The 22461-nt window shown below is 35.2% G+C and overlaps 1 protein-coding gene across 2 annotated transcripts in view; it reads left to right on the forward strand.

Annotated features, from left to right (window-relative positions):
* The window catches only part of galnt14 (UDP-N-acetyl-alpha-D-galactosamine:polypeptide N-acetylgalactosaminyltransferase 14 (GalNAc-T14)), a 46352-nt gene that overhangs the window by 18110 nt on the left and 5781 nt on the right, over nt 1–22461 (forward strand). For both annotated transcript variants that reach the window (XM_051139337.1, XM_051139338.1), the window contains exons 4-13: nt 5915–5982; nt 6089–6154; nt 8808–8929; nt 10505–10592; nt 10866–10950; nt 14276–14379; nt 16727–16853; nt 19238–19330; nt 19437–19520; nt 21134–21278. In XM_051139337.1, coding sequence (XP_050995294.1) covers nt 5915–5982; nt 6089–6154; nt 8808–8929; nt 10505–10592; nt 10866–10950; nt 14276–14379; nt 16727–16853; nt 19238–19330; nt 19437–19520; nt 21134–21278 — 982 coding nt within the window. The remainder of the gene's footprint in view (nt 1–5914; nt 5983–6088; nt 6155–8807; nt 8930–10504; nt 10593–10865; nt 10951–14275; nt 14380–16726; nt 16854–19237; nt 19331–19436; nt 19521–21133; nt 21279–22461) is intronic.

Below are 22461 nucleotides of genomic sequence, written 5' to 3' on the forward strand. Positions count from 1 at the left end.
TAGATAAGGTACGAATTAGTAACAAGCCCTTGTACCCCAAAGGTACAATTTTTGCAAAAAAAAAAATTCTGACAGTGTTTGTGCAGATGTTTTTCCCCTTTCAATGTTAAAAAAAAAAATCCACTTCACTTTCAGTCTTGACATTTGACCTCTACTGTAGGGTGATGGAGCACTGAGCAAATCTGACTGTAGCTCCAGGTCAAGGGACATGTCAATATAGCTTAGAAAAGGCCACAAGAGACTTAGAGTCCTTAAAGGGTATTTTAATCATCAGTTCCTAAGCAGTTATTTCAGATATGCATAAAAGTGAAGCCTATTTTTAGGACCATGTACGCGTACAAACATACATATACATATAGTATATATAAGAAAATAAAGCCAATTTTTCTATCACTTTTTTTTATTGCGTTAAGACATTATTTTCCTCATCTTCTAATTATCATAATGCGAAATAATAATAATAATAATAATAATAATATAATATTTGTTATAAATTTTAGTGAAAATAGTGTCAGTCAACTCAAACCTTCAAATAGGTGCATAAGAAAAATAGTCAACACCACTGTCAACTCAAAATTATAAAAAGACGCGATCTTGCACTCTATCAGTTCTAGCTAAGTATCAAAAATGTATTGTAACAAACGTTTCGTGAAAGTAATGTCACAATGTAAAGTCTTCTTAATGTGCTTACAGATAGGCTTCATTTTCTTAATGGTTCTAGAAATATGAGGGCTGGGTGTTGCCAAATAGTAAGAGATCACTCTTTTTAGATGACTTGCTGTTACATTAAAGGGCTCCTATTATGCCCCTTTTTACAAGATGTAATATAAGTCTCAAGTGTCCCCAGAATGTGTCTGTGAAGTTTCAACTCAGAATACCCCACAGATAATTTATTATACCATTTTGAAAATATTTATTCTGAATGGAAGCAGAAACATGCTGTTTTCTGAGCGCAGACTAAAAGACTAAAAACTTAAATATGTTCTAAAATTCTCTTCTCTTATTGCGCTTAAACTGTCTGATACAGACAAATTTATGTTAAAAAGGCACAAGTTATAAAAACAGTTAAGTCTGTAAACAGCTGGGAAAGAAACTGCAAAACAAAATGGGTCGAACATGCAGGTTGAGGGGGGGTAATATTATAATAAGATCCCCTTCCTGCTTCACTAAGGGAGCAAAATCTGAGCAGCTCATTTTTTCACATGCTTGCAGAGAAAGGCTCATCAAAATAAAGTTACTGGGTTGTCCTTTTTCACGTTTTCTGGGTTGGTAGATGCATCAGGCACCCGATTACAGCACTTAAACATGGAAGAAGTCAGATTTTCATGATATGTCCTCTTTAATTGAGCTGTGAAAAAGAATAATTACAAATTAAGGACTAATTAACATCTAAAAAAATATTGATTCAAGCACCTAAAGTGCAAAGCAATATTGTTGCTTTTTTTGTATTCTAACTATAATATGAAAACTAAAATATAACAGTTTTTAAATTTTGGGATGAATATGACCCAGGCGTGTTTGTGTTAGATTAAGCCGAAAACTGTTTTTCTAGCTTTAACAGTATCCAGGTGGGGTTTGGCTCCTAAGGCTGCGGTGAAGGGATGTGGTGTGAGGTGTTTTGCCCTGGAGTGTGTGGAATCTGAACTACTCTCATCACACATTAGTCACGGCAGCTCCCGTACACTGCAGAAATGACTTCTGCCCTGCTTTAACCCTGAACCTTTGTTAAAGTTACCAGCCATTTAACAACAGCTCCGATAATAACGTCAAAATATCCTGTTGACTGACTAGATATGCTCAGACACCTTGATGGCAAAGCGGTATTAATCCTTATCTTTCTATGACCTTTTCCCTATTTGGGGATTCTCTCTGTCATGCACATGAGCACACACAAACATCTCTTCACATGAACGCTCTCATAGACTAAGCATTTACACAGAGTGGGTTTGAAGTGTAGGCCCCAGGCATTTCTTGATGGGTGTTGCTGCTGACAGAGGTTATTACTACAGGGAAGTCCTAAGAGGTGGAAGAGAACTTTCTGGAGCATTTCTTGGTTTCCTTAGTCTCTGCTTGCGGCTACTTATCGGGCAAAAGAGAGTGAGCGAGAGAGATGTGAGAGGAGGTGTTGTGCGGAGAGGCTGTTTGTTTTTCTTAACCCCTCAGGTATAGGGAGGTCAGAACAGACCTTGGCGACGTCCACACAACACAGACACTATTTCCTCCTGTCTGAAGATGAGCAATTCCTACTGCAGACTAAAAAAAAGCAGTTCAGGATATGGATGAGAAGGGACGTGAATTGATTTGCCAGAAGGGCCTTGAAGAAACTTTTAACATTCTTGTGTCAGTGTGATGGATAGCAAGCAGCTATGGTGCATTATTTGCATCCGAAGGCAGCACAGAGTTTATGCTAAGTTATAAATTGTTGTTGAAGAGTTATTTATTCAGAGTATTTAACTATTTATTGATGTCTTTATTATATAGCTGCTCTCACCATTGTATTAAAAACAATTAATTACATTTTATAAAATCAATAAATCATACATAACAGGAGATACTTTATATCTTTCAAGACGGCAATAAATTACTAGGTTCATATTGTATTGTTGACTACTTGTGATGTAAAAAATGCTTTTTTTTGTGATGAATGGCCTTTTTAGGACTCATAAGGAAGTGTTTTGAAAGGTATGTTGAAAGGTATGTTGTTATATCAATAAACTCTTTTATCTTTAATCCTCATATACACGTCAAACGTTTTTGAACAGTAAGATTTTTATCGTTTTTTAAAGAAGTCTCTTCTGCTCACCAAACCTGCATTTATTTAATCCAAAGTACAGCAAAAACAGTAAAATTTTGAAATATTTTTACTATTTAAAATAACTGTTTTCTATTTGAACATATTTTAAAATGTAATTTATTTCTGTGATTTCAAAGCTGAATTATTAGCATCATTACTCCAGTTACATGATCCTTCACAAACCATTCTAATATTCTAACTTGCTGCTCAAAAAACTATTATTATTATTATTATGTTAAACAGCTGAGTAGAATTTTTTCAGGTTTCTTTGATGAATAGAAATGAATTTGTGAATTTGTAACTTATTATAAATGTGTTCATCATCACTTTTGATCAATTTAAAGCATCCTTGCTAAATAAAAGTATTAATTTCTATAATTTTTTGTTCATAAAAAATCCTGAAAAAAATGTACTCAACTGTTTTAAATATTGATAAAATAATAAATAATAATGTAAAAAAAAAATATTGAATAGCAAATCAGCAAATCATGTGACACTGAATACTGGAGTAATGATGCTGAAAATTTAGCTTTGATCACATGAATAAATTACATTTTAAAATATATTAAAATAGAAAACAATTATTTTAAACAGTAAAAATGTTTCAAAATTTTACTGTTTGTGCTGTACTTTGGATCAAATAAATGCAGGCTTAGTGAGCAGAAGAGACTTCTTTAAAAAAAAACTTAAAAAAAAAACTTTTGACTGGTAGTGTAACTGTTGATTATAAACCTTTCATTATTACAAATATTATTAGCTCTTTGATGAATTGCTTTAGTGCCTTTTTTAAGTAGCTTTAGATAAAAACATCTGCATATTCCATACATGTAATGTAACTGCTTATAATAAGTAGATAATAAGTTGGAATAACATTTTTTTTTAATCAAGTAACTATGCAGAAACTGTTTTTTATGAAATACAGCACAATTCAGAGCTACACTGTCCAATTTTCTGACCTTGTTTTGTGGTTCGGGTGGGCTTCAAAGCATCAGATGGGCATCAAAGCCAGTCCGCTACCCTGCTCTTACAAAGCCATCTACAAAACCGAAAATCAATAGACTGACATTCACTCCCACAGTCAGTACAGCAGTGATAGGAAACAGCAGCTGAAATTGGTGTTAAAACTGCTTTGATTTTTAATTAGTCTTTAAGCAGGTGTAAAACGATAAGGGACAGTATTCCAAATGAATATTTCAATCAAAACAAATCACTGTGCAAAGCAACTGTCACTAGAAAGTAAAAACATCTTAATGAAAAGCATATATAGAATATTTTGATTGTTATAAACTTCCTTGTTTGAGAGAAGATAGCATTTTCTATAGTCAATATATTTTCTATTTTTGTTTGAGAGAAGGAAGGTATTTTGTGGGATGACTGACTGAAATATGGGATGTAGAGATGCTTAATGAATTTGAATTGTGCATGTGTATATGTGAGTGTGTGTATGTGTGCGCATGTGCTGTACAAGTCCAAGCTGTGATGAATGTGTCTCACTGACTCAGACATGTGGAAACATACCTATGAGCGTGAGTGCAGTGCAATCAGTCACCTAGCGTGAGGACAAAGAAAAGAGGTTTAGAGGAGGTCCGTGCTCTTCAAGTCCACATCACTGCAGCCTCAGTGTCTCCCTCCATACCTGGCTAACAGCATAACTGCTTATTTATCTCTGGGCTTTTTGTAAGCAAAAGAGCTAAGACTGACCCAAAACAGCTGCACATTTTTGTGGTACTGTTTTATAATATTATACATGATATTCTTTAATAGTTTGAAGAATAGTATAACAAATTAATTATTGAAAATTCAGTTTTATTCAATTTTGGTAGCTAGTTAGACTGTCTCTCCAGAAACAGATCTCATGTGATACGTTAAATTGAATCCGAATGGTGACCCATAAAGTATTCAACTGCAAATTATGGTGCATGTTCTGAAATTAAATTTAAGTAGCTCATCTAATCTTTTTCCTTGCAAATAGTTATTTGAGAATTTTTGGAATGACAACTTTCTGTATGTGAATAAACTAGCCGTTATGATTACAGTGTCTGTATTTTTAAATAAAATATGTTTAAATATATATGGTTTAATATTTGGAATTTTTGATATTGTTTTAATTATAGTTTTTGTTTAGTTTTAGTAATTTTGTTATTTGTGTTTAATGTGAATTTACACTGCCGTTCAAAAGTTTGGGATCATTAAGGCTGCATTTGCTTGATCAAGAATACAGAAAAAAACAGTAATATTGTAAAATATTATTACAGTTTAAAATAATGGCTTTCTATTTTCATACGTTTTAAAATGTCATTTATTCCTGTGATGCAAAGCTACATTTTTATCAGCCATTCCTTCAGTCTTCAGTGTTTCATTGGTGAATAAAAGTATTATTTTCTTTCAAAAAAGAAGGGAAAAAAAAATTACTGACCATAAATTTTTAAATGGTAGTTTATATTGTTACAGAAGATTTCTATTTTAAATAAATGCTGTTCTTTTTAACTTTTTATTTATTAAAGAAACTTGAAAAAAATAGCAGCACAACTGTTTTCAACATTGATAATAAATCAGCATACAGTATTAGAATGATTTCTGAAGGGTCATGTGACACTAAAGGCTGGAGTCATGATGCTGAAAATTCAGCATTGCATCACAGAAATAAATTACATTTTACTTTTTTTTTTTTTTTTTTTTTTTTTACATAGAAAAAATGTTTTTTTTTTACATTTTACATTGAAATAATATTTCACAATATTACTGATCAAATAAATGCAGCCTGGATGAGCATAAGAAAGAGCATAAGAAAGAGCATAAAAAAAATTGGAATGGCAGTGTAGTTTTAATTTATATATTTTTTTTGATAATTTATACATTTTTGTAGCACTTAGACTAATTTATATTTGTTAGCTGCTAAAGTATTAATTTTAAAATAATTTAATAAATTATAATAATTTAAATAATAATTTTAATAATAATTTAAATAATTTTAAAAAAACAATTTGTTAGTTTTATGTAACAATAAACACTGATGTAGACCTCAAGATAGATCCCTTGTACAGCCTACAGCCTAAAAACATTCATTACTGTTTTTTGCTGTATATCAATTCCAACCGATTTAATTCTGTTTCTTTTCAGTGTGTTGAATCGGACTCCTGTGCATCTGATTCATGAGATCATACTGGTAGACGATTTCAGCGAAGATCGTAAGTACTGTGCATTTTAGCATATTTAAATGTATAGTCTAATGTCATAAATGCACTCTTAAGTAATATATTTAATAAATATTTAAAATAATTGTTGTCCTTTCAGCAAATGACTGCCTTCTTCTCACCAAGTTGCCCAAAGTAAAGTGTCTTCGCAATAAACGCAGAGAAGGTAAGCCAGTGATAACGTCTCTGTCACTCTCTCCCTCTCCCTATGAATTAAATATTTCGTTTTGCACTGGCAACATGCCTGTTTGTAATACCATCCAGACTCTAAAAGCAGCTGTTTGCTTTTCGCCCGTGTGCTGGTGAGTGTTTTAACAGCAGGTGGTACGTTACTGGGAGGGTGATGGTGAACAGACTGTGAGGAAGATTACTGCACATTGACTGAAGCTCTGGCCAGTGTTTCACACTCTCTTACATGTACCAGTTGCACAGGTGGAAAACAGAGCAGATACGGTTCCTCCGCCATGCACTCGTACTGTCATCCGTATCTTTCCATTCGGATGAACAGATATATTGAATCTAGTGGTTGACAGAGCATGGATTAGTTTGCAGACAGCTTGCATAGACCTAGATTTACTCTCTTGATAGAATAAATAAACATTTAAAAATCCATTTGTAAGCATAGCATTTCGGTGTGCATCTAACTGAAAACATTGGTCTTAAACTGCTATAGCAAATATTGATTTTACCACTGCTGTACAGCCTGTGGCAGATTTTATGCCGGGCGTTGTTCAAAATGGCTTTCTGAGCCCTAAGAGATCGACTTTGGTTAAAATGCCCACTTAATATTTAATGAAATCCCATTAGCATGGTTTAACAACATTATGGATGTTGAAAGGTTAAGTCATCTTTATGGCTGGCTACCTTTTTGGTAAATTAAGCAGGTCAAGGTTTACATAAATTTCCATGTCCAATTCGGATTAAAATTTCTCATGTAGTTTATTAGCACTATGCTTTTAATGTCACTGGGCCGAAATGCATTCAGACGTTAATAACTATATTTTCATACTTTCTGAAGGCAATATGAATAGGGCTTCCTTGTGCGAAACTCACGGTGGTAATGCAACGATACAACTCTGAACTATTTATTAATATTCTGAGTTGAGCTTTTTCATTATTTTTATATTTTCAGATTTAATTTTAAATTAAGCGTTAGTAATTCATGTATTTTGTCACTGTTTTTATATTTCTATATAGCTTTAATTTTATTAGTTCAGATTTATTTATTTTTTATCATTTTTATATTTAAAGGGATAGTTCATCCAAAAATGAAAATTCTGTCATTATATGTGAATCTTTGTTTTGGAAGTGGACTTCTCCTTTAATTATGTCAGAAATGTTGTTCCAAACCCGTAAGACATTTGTTCATCTTCAAAACACAAATTGCTGTCTGTGGAGGGTCAGAGAGCTCTCGTATTTCAACAGAAATATCTTAATTTGTGTTCTGAAAATGAACGTAGGTCTAATGGGTTTGGAACGGCATGAGGTTGAGTAATTAATGACAGTATTTTCATTTTTGGGTGAACTGTCCCTTTAAAATTTATTCATTTCAGTAAGCTGCCAAGGCAACATTTTAAATTTTTAACATTTTTAAGTAAATTTTTTTTCTTCCAATATTTTTATTTTAATATTTTATTTTATTTTAATTACTATGAACAATTTTGTATAGTTTTAGATAAAAACACTGGATTTAAGAGTTAGCTAGGTGGTCAAAAGTCCACTATGAAAGTCTCTTATACTCTGCTCACTAGATAATGCTTGATTCCCTTTCATTTTAAGACTGTTGGATTTATTTGCTAATGTCATCATCTGCCAGGCAAAGTCCAATCACTTAGAAAAGTAATAGCACAGCTCTTCTAAATAAGCTGCACAAATAAGCTAATCAGTCACGTCCCTAGCTATATAAGCATAAAAGTTTAATACCAGGGCTTAGGGTTTGTTCCCTAAACCGAAGTATGAGCATGCACCACTAATAATGCTAATATTAATAAGAACAATAATGTAATATTCAGTCATCACTGCAAAGTTCTTATTAGTAATGATCATCTATTCGCTGCTCCCTCCCTGTTTATTCCAGCGCTCCGAGGTTCCATTACACACTGTCACACATTGTCGCTTAGACAGCATTGATTAATGCATAAAACCCCTGTGCAGCCAACTCTGTACAAGAGAAAATTGTTAAAAGGTTTAAGGCATTTAAACCCTATTGTCGTCCCGGAGCTACAAACAGGGTGTGCGGTTCTGCTATGTTAACTCTATTAGCTGTAGGTGAATGTAATCTCTGCCATTCACTCACTCTCTCTCACTCTCTCTTTCATTGTCTGTCTTTCTCACTCTCTCTTTCCTTCTCCATCTGCCCAGCGCATACACAGAGGGGGCCACACTGGCCCAATATGCACGCACACACAAACACAGCCTGTTCTCAACAACTCTGTAGAGGGTGCGCTCACCCATCTGGAAAATACAGCCTTATTGAGGATGAAATGGGATTTTTAATTGGCTGAAGTTGCCGTGCAGCGTGAAACTTTGCACGAGTCTTGCACGTTTACAATTATTATGCATCCTCAGTCAGGCTCTACCGACTTAACAGCCTCGCATTCACAGAAAAGCTTCTTGCTCTGATTCGATAATAACCATAAGGCTTTAATTGTCCCTTCAACTAATCAGATTTAAATGGCTCTTCTCATATCTTTTTCTGTGAATGAGATTGTTGAGATGAGAGAATTTGTCAGTTTAACAGGCTGCTCAACAGATGTAATATGCAGCTCTGATGGACAATGAATTCTCCAGTGTCCCTGATCTATCTGTGTGTATCATAGGACTGATCCGGTCCAGGGTTCGAGGGGCGGACGCTGCAGGAGCCGGGATCCTGACCTTTTTAGACAGTCACTGTGAGGTCAACAAAGATTGGCTGCCTCCACTGCTGCAGAGGGTCAAAGAGGTACAGTTTTACACTTACTCACATTAGGTTAGTAGTAGGGATGTAACGGTATTATCAATATCGTGATATCGCGATAGCAAAACCTCAATATTATCGTGGTCACATGACGATATGAATTGATAGGTCTTCTGGGCAAAAAGTCTAGTTTTTAAAATATATTTAAACATCGTATTCTAACATAAACGGTCTTTAAAGTTGTATTTTTGGTCATTATGCTTTGACACATTGTCTGTCAAGCGAACTAAAAACCCAAAAGCACAATATGGCTTAATCCCTTAATCAAGTCTGTTTTCACTGTTATTTGACATCCAAGTTATTTAAGATATTTGAAAATTTTAACACAATAGTTACTTTCCCTGGTAATTAGTTACTTTTCTAATGATGTAACTCGTCATCCAAATGAGTTGTCATCCAAATTCAAAATTTCAAGTGTAGAAATGAGTAAATTATTGTAATTTCCCATTTACTGTAATGTAAAGCAAAAATAATACACCTATGAAATATTCATTTTCATTTATTTTGCAGTGCAGTTGTTTACACTATATGGTTATTTCTGTCATTGTTATTATTATTATTATATTCTTATTTGTTTGGTTTTCCTGTGAATGTAAATTAGACTAAGACAGTATATACAAATAAAAAGAGGATTGAGTCCCCTTTAAAGTTCAGGTAAAAGGTAATTCACTAACTTTTTTCTGACTTAAGTTTTCTTAGTTAAATAACATGATTTGGAACTTTTATTTTGAACTCTCAAAGTGCATTAGATAGAATAATTTAACTTTAAAATGTACAAAGTTTAAAATTTTTTCCAATTTTTTATTTGTCTTTTTTTTAAATATCGCAATAAATATTGTAGCGTGGGATTTTGATATAGTTACATCCCTAGTCAGTAGTCTATTGAGCATTTCTACATGGATTCTGTGGAATTATCTCCTCTTTCAGTTTATTTTCAACAGGAGAGAGTCAGCAGGCAGAACGGAGGCGGCGCTGAATGCAGCACCGCTTGCCAAGCACATGCATGAATATCCTGATGCTTTGTTCTGTCTGCTAGCAGAACTGTTATTTGACAAGTTTTAGCAGCACATTTCAACTAAATAAGTATTTTGGGAAAAATTTTAAACTTTTATTTGATATATTTTGTTCATATAAAACTGCTAGCAGCACACACCACAAAAATGGTGATTTTTTTTTTTTTTTTGCAATCATTATAGTCATTAACTAAAAAGTGATTCTTTTTTTTACACAAAATCACATTTTTTCAAAATGAATTTCATTAGCAATAGTTTGAAAAGCCAGTATTGGTGACACATCTCAAGTATTCTTTTCTTTCAGCAGGACGGTATTGTGAGGCATGAGAGAGTTGAGTGATGAGGTCAGAGTGTCTGGTGTAATGATGTTGGACGAGAGTGTGTGCACATTCGCGCGCTTAGTAACACAGATAATCCCAGCGCTCACTGATTTTCCACCTCCTTTGTTGTGAAATCAAGCTGAACAGACAGAGAGTGGAGCCGTTCACATTCCTTATTAAATCTCTTGTGCTCTTTTGTCTCATTTTGTAATGTTTTCATTTTTCAGGACCCGACCTGTGTCGCCAGCCCTGTGATTGACATCATTAATATGGACACGTTTGCCTATGTCGCCGCTTCCTCAGACTTGCGAGGAGGTAAAAGCTGCAATTATAATCCTCCATTCGTTGTCCCACTGCCGACATCAAGGGCCGATGGTCACAGTCCCCAATCAGCAGTGTCACACAGAAACAAATCTAACAATTAGCCGTGATGAAAGCCTCGGCCTATCGTCGGCAGCGCACTTTAATTATCACCACCACCGCGGTGTATAATTATGACTTATAAAAATTAAAGTTACAAGAAATTAGAGCAAAAAGATCTTCATTGATCTCTCTCTCTCCTTCTCTTTTTCTTTCTCTCTGCTGCAGGCTTTGACTGGAGTTTACATTTTAAATGGGAGCAACTATCAGCTGAAAAGCGAGCCAAGAGAGATGACCCTACAGAGCCTATTAAGTAGGTGAAGAGAAGCAGAAGGGCTTTCATAAAAACTATTCTGCTAAGAATAGGTTTGGTCCAGCACCTATTGGGTTTTGAGCACCGTGTTTAAAATCTACATAGAATTTGTGCCTTGGCAACACAAAAAATTAAAAGCTGCTACATTTTGCATAAAACATTTTTTTCTTAAGAATAAAATGAATTGGTCAATCATTCCCAGTTAGACCAGCGACATTTATTGGAATGTAAATACTATTTTAAATTCATGTTGTCTTTAAAGGGAGTAGGGGTATTTGAAGCATTGATTTCTACTGAGAAGTTCAGCCTTGTTGATTATTAAGAATTGAATTATTATGTCATAAGTAAAATATTGAGTTGCTAAGCTGTTTTGATTATTATATTATAAACATAACATCAACATTTAAATCTTGGTCGTATTTTCTCCTCCTCCTCCTCCTCCTCCTCTTCTATCGTCTTTCTCTCTCTCCTCTTGTTATGGTGTAATTCACACTGTTCCTAGCGCTCTCAGAGGCTGTTGTAATGAAGGCTGTTAATAGCTCAGATAAGCAGGCAGTCAGGCTGAGAGGGGCTCAGATCCCGTCTGCTCCTGCTCATGCTGTGCACCGGTGCAGCACTGCAGCCGGCCTGGGTCTCTCGCAGCCCATTCGCCAACAGATGCAGAATAGATCGGTGATAACTGAGTCACTGAAAGCTGTGTGTGTGTGTAGACACAGATGGGAAGCAGTAGTGCGTGTTTCACAATGATATGTGAGAGGGACAGCACAGCCATGACCCATGACTGACAGCCAGTTGTTTCGCTGGCTGGCAGGAGTTTGTGCATGTTTGTGATGTAATATTGAAATTGAAACTTGGAATTGTAACACGTAGTCTAATTTTTCTATATATATATAGCATGTTACATACACAATTATTCAAGGTTTTGGGGAGTTTATATCTTGCAATTCAGATTTTTTCATGAAATTCTGATTTTTTTGTCAGAATTGTGAGATATATATTCACAATTGCGAGAAGTAAAGTCAGAATTGCAAGATAAAAACTCATAATTTTTACTTTCTCACAAATGCAGTGAAACTTTTTTCATGCAATTCTCACTTTTTTCTCAGAATTGCGCAATATATATTCACAATACAAAAAATAGTCAGATTTGCAGGTAAAAAAAACTCGCAACTCGTTTTTTATTGCAAATGCAAGTTTATATCTCGCAATTCTGACTTTTTTCGTGCAATTCTGACTTTCTCTCAGAATTGTGAGATCTATATTCACAACTGCAAGAAATAGTCAGAATTGCAAGACAAAAACTTACAATTCTGACTTTTTTTATCACAATTGTGTTTATATCTCGCAATTTAGATTTTTTTTCATGCTATTCTGACTTTTTTGTCAGAATTGTGAGATATATATTCACAATTGTGAGAAATAAAGTCAGAATTGAAAGATAAAAACGAACAATTCTGACTTTTTTTATCAGAATTGTGGATATAAACTTACAACTGCGAGTTATAAAGTAAAAATTGTGAGATATAAACTCCAAATTCTGACTTTTTTTCTCAGAATTGCATGATATAAATTCACAATTGCAAGAAATAAAGTCATAATTGTGAGATAACTTGCGATTCTGACTTTTTTCTCACAAATGCGAGTTTGTATCTCACAATTATGACTTTATTTTTCACAATTGGGCAATTCTGACTATCTTCATGAAATTCTGACTGTTTTTAGAATTGTGCGATACAAACTTGCAATTGCAAGTTATAAAGTCCAATTTTGAGGGGGAAGAAAGACTGATATGTTCTTAGAATTGCGAGTTTGTATCACGTAATTCTGAAAAAAAGGTCAGAATTGCAAGATGTAAACTTGCAATTACGAGAAAAAAGTCAGAATTGTGACATAAAAAGTCAGAATTGTGAGATAAAAAGTCACAATTACCTTTATTTATTTTTTTATTCAGTGGCAAAAACGGGCTTCCATAGTTATGCTCACCAAAGCTGCATTCATTAGATAAAAGCAGTAAAGACTGTAATAGTAATATTACAATTTAAAATAATTGTTTTCTATTTTAACATATTTTAATATATTTATTCCTTTGATGACAAACCTGAATTTTCTTCAGCCAGATCTTTCAGAAATAATTCTAATATGCTGATTTGTTGCTCAAGAAACATTTCTTATTATTATCAAAGTTGAAAATATCTTAATATTTCTGTGAAAAACTGTAATAGTTTTTTCCCTCCAGATTCTTGGATGAATAGAAAAGTACAAATTTATTAAAGTAGAAATCTTTTGTAACATTATAACTGTCTTTACTCTTACTTTGTATCAATTTAATGCCTCCTTGATGTATAAAAGTAGTAGTAGTAGTATTTCTTTAAAAAAAAAAAAACTAATCTTACTGACTCCAGACTTTTTAATGTTAATGTATGTACAGTAAAATTTTCCAAATGCAGCAGAGGTATGCAGTTAAAATCCAGAGTTGGTTTGGTGATACTAAAAGTAGTTCCTATATGAGCCTCACATAAGACAGTTATTATAAGTGGTGTTTTGAAAAGCAAACATCAGTATTAATGTTTCTCATATTTGGGATTAAGATCTGTTCAAACTCGTATTTGTTCCACATGTTTGTGCTAGGGACATCTCCAATCATCTCCAGTCAAGGAGATGTGCACTATTATTTTTCCAAGCAATCTGATGATGATTTCTACATACTTACAAATCTGACAATAACTTACCTTTTTCCTAGAAATTAATTTTACTGCAATGATTCATTTGTACTCTCTCATCTATGAAACCCTTGACAGGCTTGTCCACTTTCCACTCATTTACTGAGCCCAATTGTTAAAGCTTTTGGGCTTTGTTTCTGCCTTTTAAAACAAAATGAGAACAATTGTGTGAAAAGTAAATGAATCTGAAATGAAAGTACGTGAGAGGCCCTGAGGAACGGCAGATGAAACAATGCGTCCTACCACTTCACAATGAGAGATTACGGCTGATGGAATTCAAATGCTTCCGATAATACCGAAGCCGTTTCCTCCAGTGTCCTTAGCGTTTGAAGCAGCTCTCTGGGTAACAGTGACTTTGAAGGGCAAGCTAAGCTTCATCAGGAGAATGAGAACTGGGCTGCACTGTTGCACACACACCCGCACTTCTGTGACCTTTTATTCTCTGTCCTCGTTCCAAGACTCTCCAACCAAACCACATTCAAGAAGAAATGTTTTCCTACATCAATCCTGAGTGACAGCAGTATTTTAAGCAGTCACCTGGATTGAAGTGTTTAGTGTCAAGACTTAATGTTCACTCTTTTTTCTCTCTCTTTTTCAAACCTCAGAACGCCCATCATCGCAGGAGGACTTTTTGTGATTGACAGATCCTGGTTCAATCGCTTGGGAAAATATGACACAGCCATGGACATCTGGGGAGGGGAGAACTTCGGTGAGTTATTACTATGCATGAGAGCACCTGTCTGACGGCGCGTAAGCCTCAATCACTTTCCTTACCCGATCAAGCTCTGACAGAGGAAACTTAAGAGTTGTTGTCTCATCACAGGGAGGAAATGGCACGCAATGACATTTGAACTTAGAAATAGCTTTGGAATCAGTTTTCTCAAACCATATTTGGGTGCCTTTATTTAACTGCTGTGGCTCTGTAAAATTCTTAAAGGAGAAGTTCACTTTCAGAACAAACATTTACAGATAATTTACTTAACCTTCTTGTCATCCAAGATGTTTATGTGTTTCTTTCCTCCGTCGTAAAGACATTATGTTTTTTGAGGAAACCATTTCAGGATTTTTCTCCATGTAGTGGACTTCTATGGTGCCCCCAAAACATCCAAAATGCAGTTTAAATGCAGCTTCAAAGGTTCTAAACTATCCCAGCCAAGGAAAAAGAGTCTTATCTAATGAAACGATCGGTTATTTTCCAAACAAATTGACAATTTATGTACCTTTTAACCTCAAATGCTCATTTTGAATAGCTCTGTGTGTATTCCAGTTCATGACAGTTAGGGTAGGTCTAAAAACTCCCATCTCATTTTCTTCTCCAACTTCAAAATCGTCCTATATCACTGTTTTACCTTTTTTACCTCAAAGGGCGTTTAATCTTCTTTGCATGTTTACTTTGTAAACACTGGATCGGTACTTCTGAAACGTGGAGGATGATTTTGAAGTTAGAGAAGAAAATGAGATGGGAGTTTTTAGACCTACCCTACCTGTCATGAACCAGAATATAAAGAGTTCACCCAGAGCTAGACAAGATGAGCATTTGGGGTTAAAACATATATAAATTGTCAATTATTTTAAGAAAATAACTGATCGTTTTGCTAGATGAGACCCTTCTTCCTCGGCTGGGATCATTTAAAGCCCCTTGAAGCTCCATTTAAACTGCATTTTGGAAGTTCAAACTCAGGGTCATCATAGACCTCCACTATATGGAGAGAAATCCTGACATAACATAATTTCTTTATGACTGAAGAGAGAAAGACATGAACATCTTGGATGACAAGGGGGTGAGTAAATTATCTGTAAATTTTTGTTCTGAAAGTAAACTTCTCCTTTAAGAGCATTGCACTGTGGGGAATAGGATGATTCTCCCTGCACTGAGTTAAACCATCATTAACCATGCATATGTGACAGAATTAGACTGGAGCTGGTTTATTCAGACTTAAGTAGGGTACTGTGCTCATAATTGCAAATGAGCATTGGGCAATGGCATATTTAGACAGGAGATTTCAACCGTATGATCTAATTCTTGGCGCAAGAGTGAAGTTGTATCCTAGAGGGCTACTGTAAATCACATATACACATGTCAGCAAGTTATTTCACTCTACATGACATAAGTCACATGAATTTAATACATTTCTGCAATATAGTCTACTGTTTGGGGTCAGTAAGATTTTTTACTACTTTTATTCAGCATTAAATTGATTGAAAATGACAGTAAAAACATTTCTAATTACAAAAGATTTCTATTTTAAATGCTGAAATGTATCAGTTTCTACAAAAAATGAACTGATATCACTGTTTTCAACAATAAGAAATATTTCTTGAATGCCAAATCAGCATATTAGAATGATTTCTGAAGGATCTTGTGACACTGAAGACTTGAATAATGATGCTGATTCAAATTCAGCATTGTTATCATATAAATAAATACATTGTAAAATTTTTAAATATTAGTTTTACTGTATTTTTAATCAGACAAATGGAAGCCCATTTCTGCCACTGAATAAAAAGAAAAAAAAGGTTATTGCAACTTATCTCACAATTCTGACTTTTTTTCCTCAGAATTGTAAGATATAAACTCACAATTGCGAGTTATAAAGTCGCAATTCTGAGAAATAAAGTCATAACTGTGTGATATAAACTCACAATTGCATGATATAAACTCGCAATTGCGAGTTATAAAGCCAGAATTCTGAGATATAAAGTTGCAATTATGAGAAATAAAGTCTGAATTATGTGATATAAACTGACAATTGTGAGTTATTAAGTCAGAATTGTGAGATATCAACTTGCAATTTTGTGAACATATCAGTCTTTTTTTCTCCTCAGAACTCGACTTTATAATTTGCAATTGCAGTTTGTATCTCATAATTCTGAAAAAAAGTCAGAATTGCGAGTTTATGTGACACAACACTGAGAAACGGGCTTCCATACAAATAAGTGTAGTCTTGGTTAAAAAAAATAATCTTACTGACTTAAAACTGTCAATATAATGCCATAATGTTATTAAAATACTGTATAGCACACTGTGAGTGTTGTTTATTGTGTTGTGTTTGTAGAGATTTCTTTTAGAGTATGGATGTGTGGAGGAAGCCTAGAAATCATTCCCTGTAGCAGGGTCGGCCACGTATTCCGCAAGAAACATCCTTACATCTTCCCAGAGGGCAATGCCAACACCTACATAAAGTAAGAGTCCTGAGAAGTGCACATACTTATAATATTAATTCATGTGCAGCACAGCTGAGTTTTTAATAATATATTCCTGTCGATAAAGGATGCAACACTTTTTGTTAACATCAGAAGACCTTGTGTTGTCCTTGGGGGTTGTCAACCTGTACATTTGAATATATGTTAATCTTTTTTATTTTTATCTCTGTTGAATGTTTCCTATGTTATTTGTCGGATTTTCCTTTCCGAAGATAGAGATAATGCTCCAACTTCTGCCTGGAAGAAAATCTGCTGTGTAAAATTTGTTTGCTTTTATCACGTTTCGCCTCCAGGGAAAAACCTCAGCATGAAACCGTATGAAATATTAAGGGCATAGCACAACATTCTTTCTGAATCTGAATTGCTATGCAGTGTGCTCAGTCAACAAAATCTGTTTCCTCATATAGTTCAGAGGCGCTAATGAATAATTGCTGAAGGCATTAGCTGGCTTTACTAGATACTCTTAAGAACCGTGTCCTTTCACATCTGTTAGCAGAGTTATGTTAGATATATAACAATCAGATGTGGTTTGTTTAGGTGTAGTTTTTAGTGCATAGCCTGTAATAAAATGTCTTGCCAAACTGAGACATGCAATACATGACCAGTTTTGATACAGAAATAAGTCACTGATGTGTATATAACACCATCACTCCCTCTGAATATCAATTCTACAGTTGTCGGCAGCAATCATGCCACTACTTTGTTTGTACTTTGGCAAATCGGTGTAAGCTACTTTATTTATTTGTACATTTATTTATGCCTTTATTTAAAGGAGAAGTCCACTTCCAAAAAGATTCACATATAATGTACTCACCCCCTTGTCATCCATGATGTTCATGTCTTTCTTTCTTCAGTCGTAAAGAAATTATGTTTTTTGAGGAAAACATTTCTGCGTTTTTCTCCATATAATGGACTGCTATGGTGCCCTGATTTTGAACTTCCAAAAGGCAGTTTAAATGCGGCTTCAAACGATCCCAAATGCGGTTGTAAACAATCCCAGCTGAGGAAGAAGGGTCTTATCTAGCCTAACGATCGGTTATTTTCATTAAAAACATACAATTTAAATACTTTTTAATCTCAAATGTTCGTCTTGCCTTTCTCTCCCTGAACTCTGTGTGTTCTGACTCAAGACAGTAAGGGTATGTCATAAAACTCTGATCGTATTTTCTCCCTCAACTTCAAAAATAATTTCAAAATCATCCTACATCGCTGCAGAAGTACCGACCCAGTCTTTGCAAAGTGAACATGCAAAGAAGATCAAACACCCTTAACAAAAAAGGTAAAACAGTGATATAGGGCGATTTTGAAGTTGAGGGAGAACATGAGATGGGAGTTTTTTGACATTCCCTAACTGTCATGAACCGGAACAAAAACGTTTGGCATTAAAAAGTATGTATTATTTTTCTGAAAATAACCGATCGTTACGCTAGATAAGACCCTTCTTTCTCAGCTGGGATCATTTACAATCACATTTGGGATCGTCTGAAGCCGCATTTAAACTGCATTTTGGAAGTTCAAAATCGGGGCACCATAGCAGTCCGTTATATGGAGAAAAGGCTGAAATGTTTTCCTCAAAAAACAATTTACTTACAACTGAAGAAAGAAAGACGTGAACATCTTGGATGACAAGGGGGTGAGTACATTATATGTGCATCTTTGTTTTGGAAGCGGACGTCTCCTTTAATATTTGAATTAAAGGAAATAGCTGCTTAAAACTAAATAAAACAATATACAAAGTTTTTAATATGCAGCCCTGCAAATAAAGCTTTTTAGAAATACTAAAATCCACCTGGATGTGGAATTTTTTCTGTTATGAGGAAGCATCCACTTATAATTGTTTACAAAATATAAAGTATCTTGTACTAAACCGCTAACCTTTAGTATTACACTTTGCTTTGTAATTCATCCTGCTATGTTTGTGGCATACACATGAATGAGAGCTCCAGCTGTGCAGCTTTTTGAAGAGAAATGTGTTGTTAGTTTTCTAAGTAACTGGACTTTTAATGTGTAAAAAAAATCTTACAGGGAGCCATATGTACGATCTTTTGACTTTAGCCAGTATGAACCACCCTTGCAATTGCATGGCATACTGGTAACACAAGCTCTGAATACCTTAGCAACCACATAGCAATGGCCTGACAAACACCCACAACACCCTAGCGAATTTTCCGCTCAGATTTTCTTCAGCATTGCAGTTGCAAGTCTGTTCAGTACCTGTCTGTACAAGCAATATTTTGAGTAGCTCTACTGATAAATTGGCAGGTCATCCGAACGATCTTCTTGAAACTGAAGTGTGTATCTTTGAGTGAAGTGTTCAGTATAGCACACTTCTGTGTTCACATTCAATGCTCTTTCTGTCTCAGGAACACCAGAAGGACTGCTGAGGTTTGGATGGATGAGTTCAAACTGTTCTACTACTCGGCTCGACCGGCTGCTAGGGGAAAATCCTATGGAGAGTGAGTGACTGATAGCATGCGTGTGTTTATGTGTGTATCTATAATAGGGAGGCATTAGGGAAAAGATTCATCTCTTATTCCGCTCATTCTCTTCCTCTCTTATCAGCATTCACGGCAGGCAGGAGCTCCGCAAGAGTCTCAAGTGCAAATCCTTCAAGTGGTATCTGGACAATGTCTATCCAGAGCTCAAGTGAGTTGAGGAGTCAGCGCAGTGTGTGTATCTGAGTGTCTGTGGATGGTGATTGATGATTGCAAAGTGCCATGTTATTATTTAGCATGGCAGTGAATGGCCCCTCTATGTCTAAAGCTGTTTTGTTGTACACTAGTTGCTCTCATCTCTCTCTCGAGGGAAAGATTTTCCACCCACCATGGCAGATTTCACATGCATTCAGTATTTTTGTCCTTGTGTCATTTTCATTAATTCGGCATCTAAATTAGTCAATGTTAATGCACTTTTTGCAGACGTTTTTATTGAATAGTGAAACTGACAAAAGCTTAATTATTTAAAACAAACAAAAAAAAACATTAAACATTTAGATTTTGCTCTCGCAATTTAGGAGATAAAAAGTTCCCAATTATGTTTCGTTCAGTTTTTAATTTGGTCAATAAATTTTTTATGCTTCCTTTTTATGCCTCATTTCATAAAAATAGACACCAGTGAGAATTGAAATTGAGTACAAAGAAATAAAATGAACATGGATCACATATACCATATAAATTGGTTTTGGAAGTATGTGATAAGAAATGTTGTCCCAGACTTTTTTTATTTGCTGCTTTTTGCTTCCTATGAGAAACAAGATATTTAAGATGAGATATTTAAAGGGATAGTTCACCCAAAAATAAAAATTACTCCATGATTTACTTACCCTTGATCCATCCTAGGAGTATATGACTTTCTTCTTTCAGACGAATACAGCTGGAGTTATATTAAAAAAAGTCCTGGCTCTTCCAACCTTTTAAATGGGTATTTTGTTAGAGAAGTCCAATAAAGTGTGTTCATCCATCATAAGAAGTACTCCGCACAGTTCTGGGGTGTTAATAGTGGCTTTCTGAAGCAAATCAATGCTTTTTTTGTAAGAATCTTTATAAACTCTAGTTTCCATTAACTGTCATACACGTGTTTACAAGAAAGTGGCGTTTAAGTCAATGACGTAGGACGTAGGCGTAGCGTAAGCTCCTGTGAAAATATGCTAGTCTTGCAAAAACCAAGTTTTGTTCACAGGAGCAAAGAAAGCAAAGTTTCCTTTGTTTTAGTCTCCTCTTGGCTTATATCAAAATCCTCTGTCATTTTTCTTTATAAATCCTCATTTTGTACTTTTAATTCATGACCAGTGTTTTGCTCTTTTCTGCACTTTCGCGCGTTACTCTGGCGTTCGTTACCGTGCTCACCTACGTCCTACGTCATCTGCTGGAACGCCACTCTCTTGTGAACGCGCATGCTAGAGATTACAATTTAGAGTTTTAAAAACTGATATTTTTCTAACACAAATGCATCAATTCACTTTAGAAGGCCTTTATTAACCCCTGGAGCTGTGTGGAGCACTTTTTTTATGATGGATAGATGAACTTTATTGGACTTCAAAATCTCAACGCCCATTCACTGCCATTATAAAGCTCGGAAGAGCCAGGATATTTTTTAATATTTCTCCAATTATATCCGTCTGAAAAACGAAAGTCATAAACACCTAGGATGGTTTTAGGGTAAGTAAATCATGGGGTAATTTTAATTTTTGGATTTTTCCCACTCTTTTCTGTGAGGTATTTGTTGTCATAACACTGTGGTGTTTCATTCACCAAATCCAGAGTTCCTGATGATTCAGATGCGAAGTCTGGTGTGATCCGGCAGAGACAGAACTGTTTAGAATCTCGAATAGTCGAAGGTCAGGATCTCCCAGTGCTCACACTGGCACCCTGCAGCATCACCAAAGACGTACCAGCAGCCAACCAGGTACAAGACTCTCTGGCATAATATCATAAAAACCATGCTTGAAGTATTAAAAGATCAACTTTGTTTTTCCATATCATTTAAAGGGGTCATCGGATGCCCATTTTCCACAAGTTGATATGATTCTTTAGGGTTTTAGTGAAAAGTCTAAAACATACTTTGGTTCAGATTTCTCAATGGTAGTGTAAAACAAAACCCGTTTTACCTTGTCAGCTCTGCAGACATCAACCCGTATTTTTAAGGATTGAATAAAAACCACTGGGTTTTTATCTTGCCTTAAAGCACATGGTCACATATTCTGCTGAACAGTTAGGTGAAGATCAAAAGAGGAGCAAAGGTAGTGTGCGTCTTTACTCTCACGCCAGGAATCAGTGACATCTCACACGGTTAGGCTGCGACTTTGAGATGCTAGATTACATTAAATGCTGTGCAACCAGGGGCATGTTGAAAGGGCAGCTTTTACAGCGGGGTAATGGGATTTAATTCAGGTCACATTTGTGCACTGCTGTGTAATTATATTAAACAAAGAGGTGCCCTCTGGTCTCTGAGCAGCTAATCTGCCCTACTGTCACCCTTCATGGCTCCCTCACCTGCGCATGAGCCTGGAAGAAATATAACACAATCCTGCGTCTTTCAGAACTGAATAGAGAATGGCTATTATAGTATATCAAAATTCTGGATTTTAAATGCTGTCCATGTTACAGAATTGAAATTTGGATTTTTGGATTTGAGCTGTTTTTTTCTTTTTATTTCATAGATCATGATGGAAAAACTCCATCTAGCTCAAAAATGCAAAGAGAACCAATTCTTAAACTTGAGAATATATTTCAGCCAAAGCCACTGCTATAGACTCTAATTCAGCTCAGACACTGTTTATCGAACTGATTCTCTGTTATGTTCCTCTGTGCACTGTAGAAAAGGTGCATTTTTCAGATGTTTATTCTCTAAATTATGAAGCCTATGATGATGGTAGACAGTAGATTTGGGGCCGGAACACCACAAAAGTGATTTCAGAGCACTTAAGTGTGTTCATAACACCACAAGAGCATGTTTCCCTGCTGCCTGCTGCGTGTGACCTTGTTAAGCGTCTGTAAGACTCACCAGATGGGAAGTGGTTCATCAGCATGGCTCACAAAAGCACATTTGCGCACTGCCCTCATGCGTCATTCTCTCCCTACATGTCTCA

Source organism: Labeo rohita, chromosome 20, assembly GCF_022985175.1.
Source record: "Labeo rohita strain BAU-BD-2019 chromosome 20, IGBB_LRoh.1.0, whole genome shotgun sequence".
Lineage (NCBI taxonomy): Eukaryota > Metazoa > Chordata > Actinopteri > Cypriniformes > Cyprinidae > Labeo > Labeo rohita.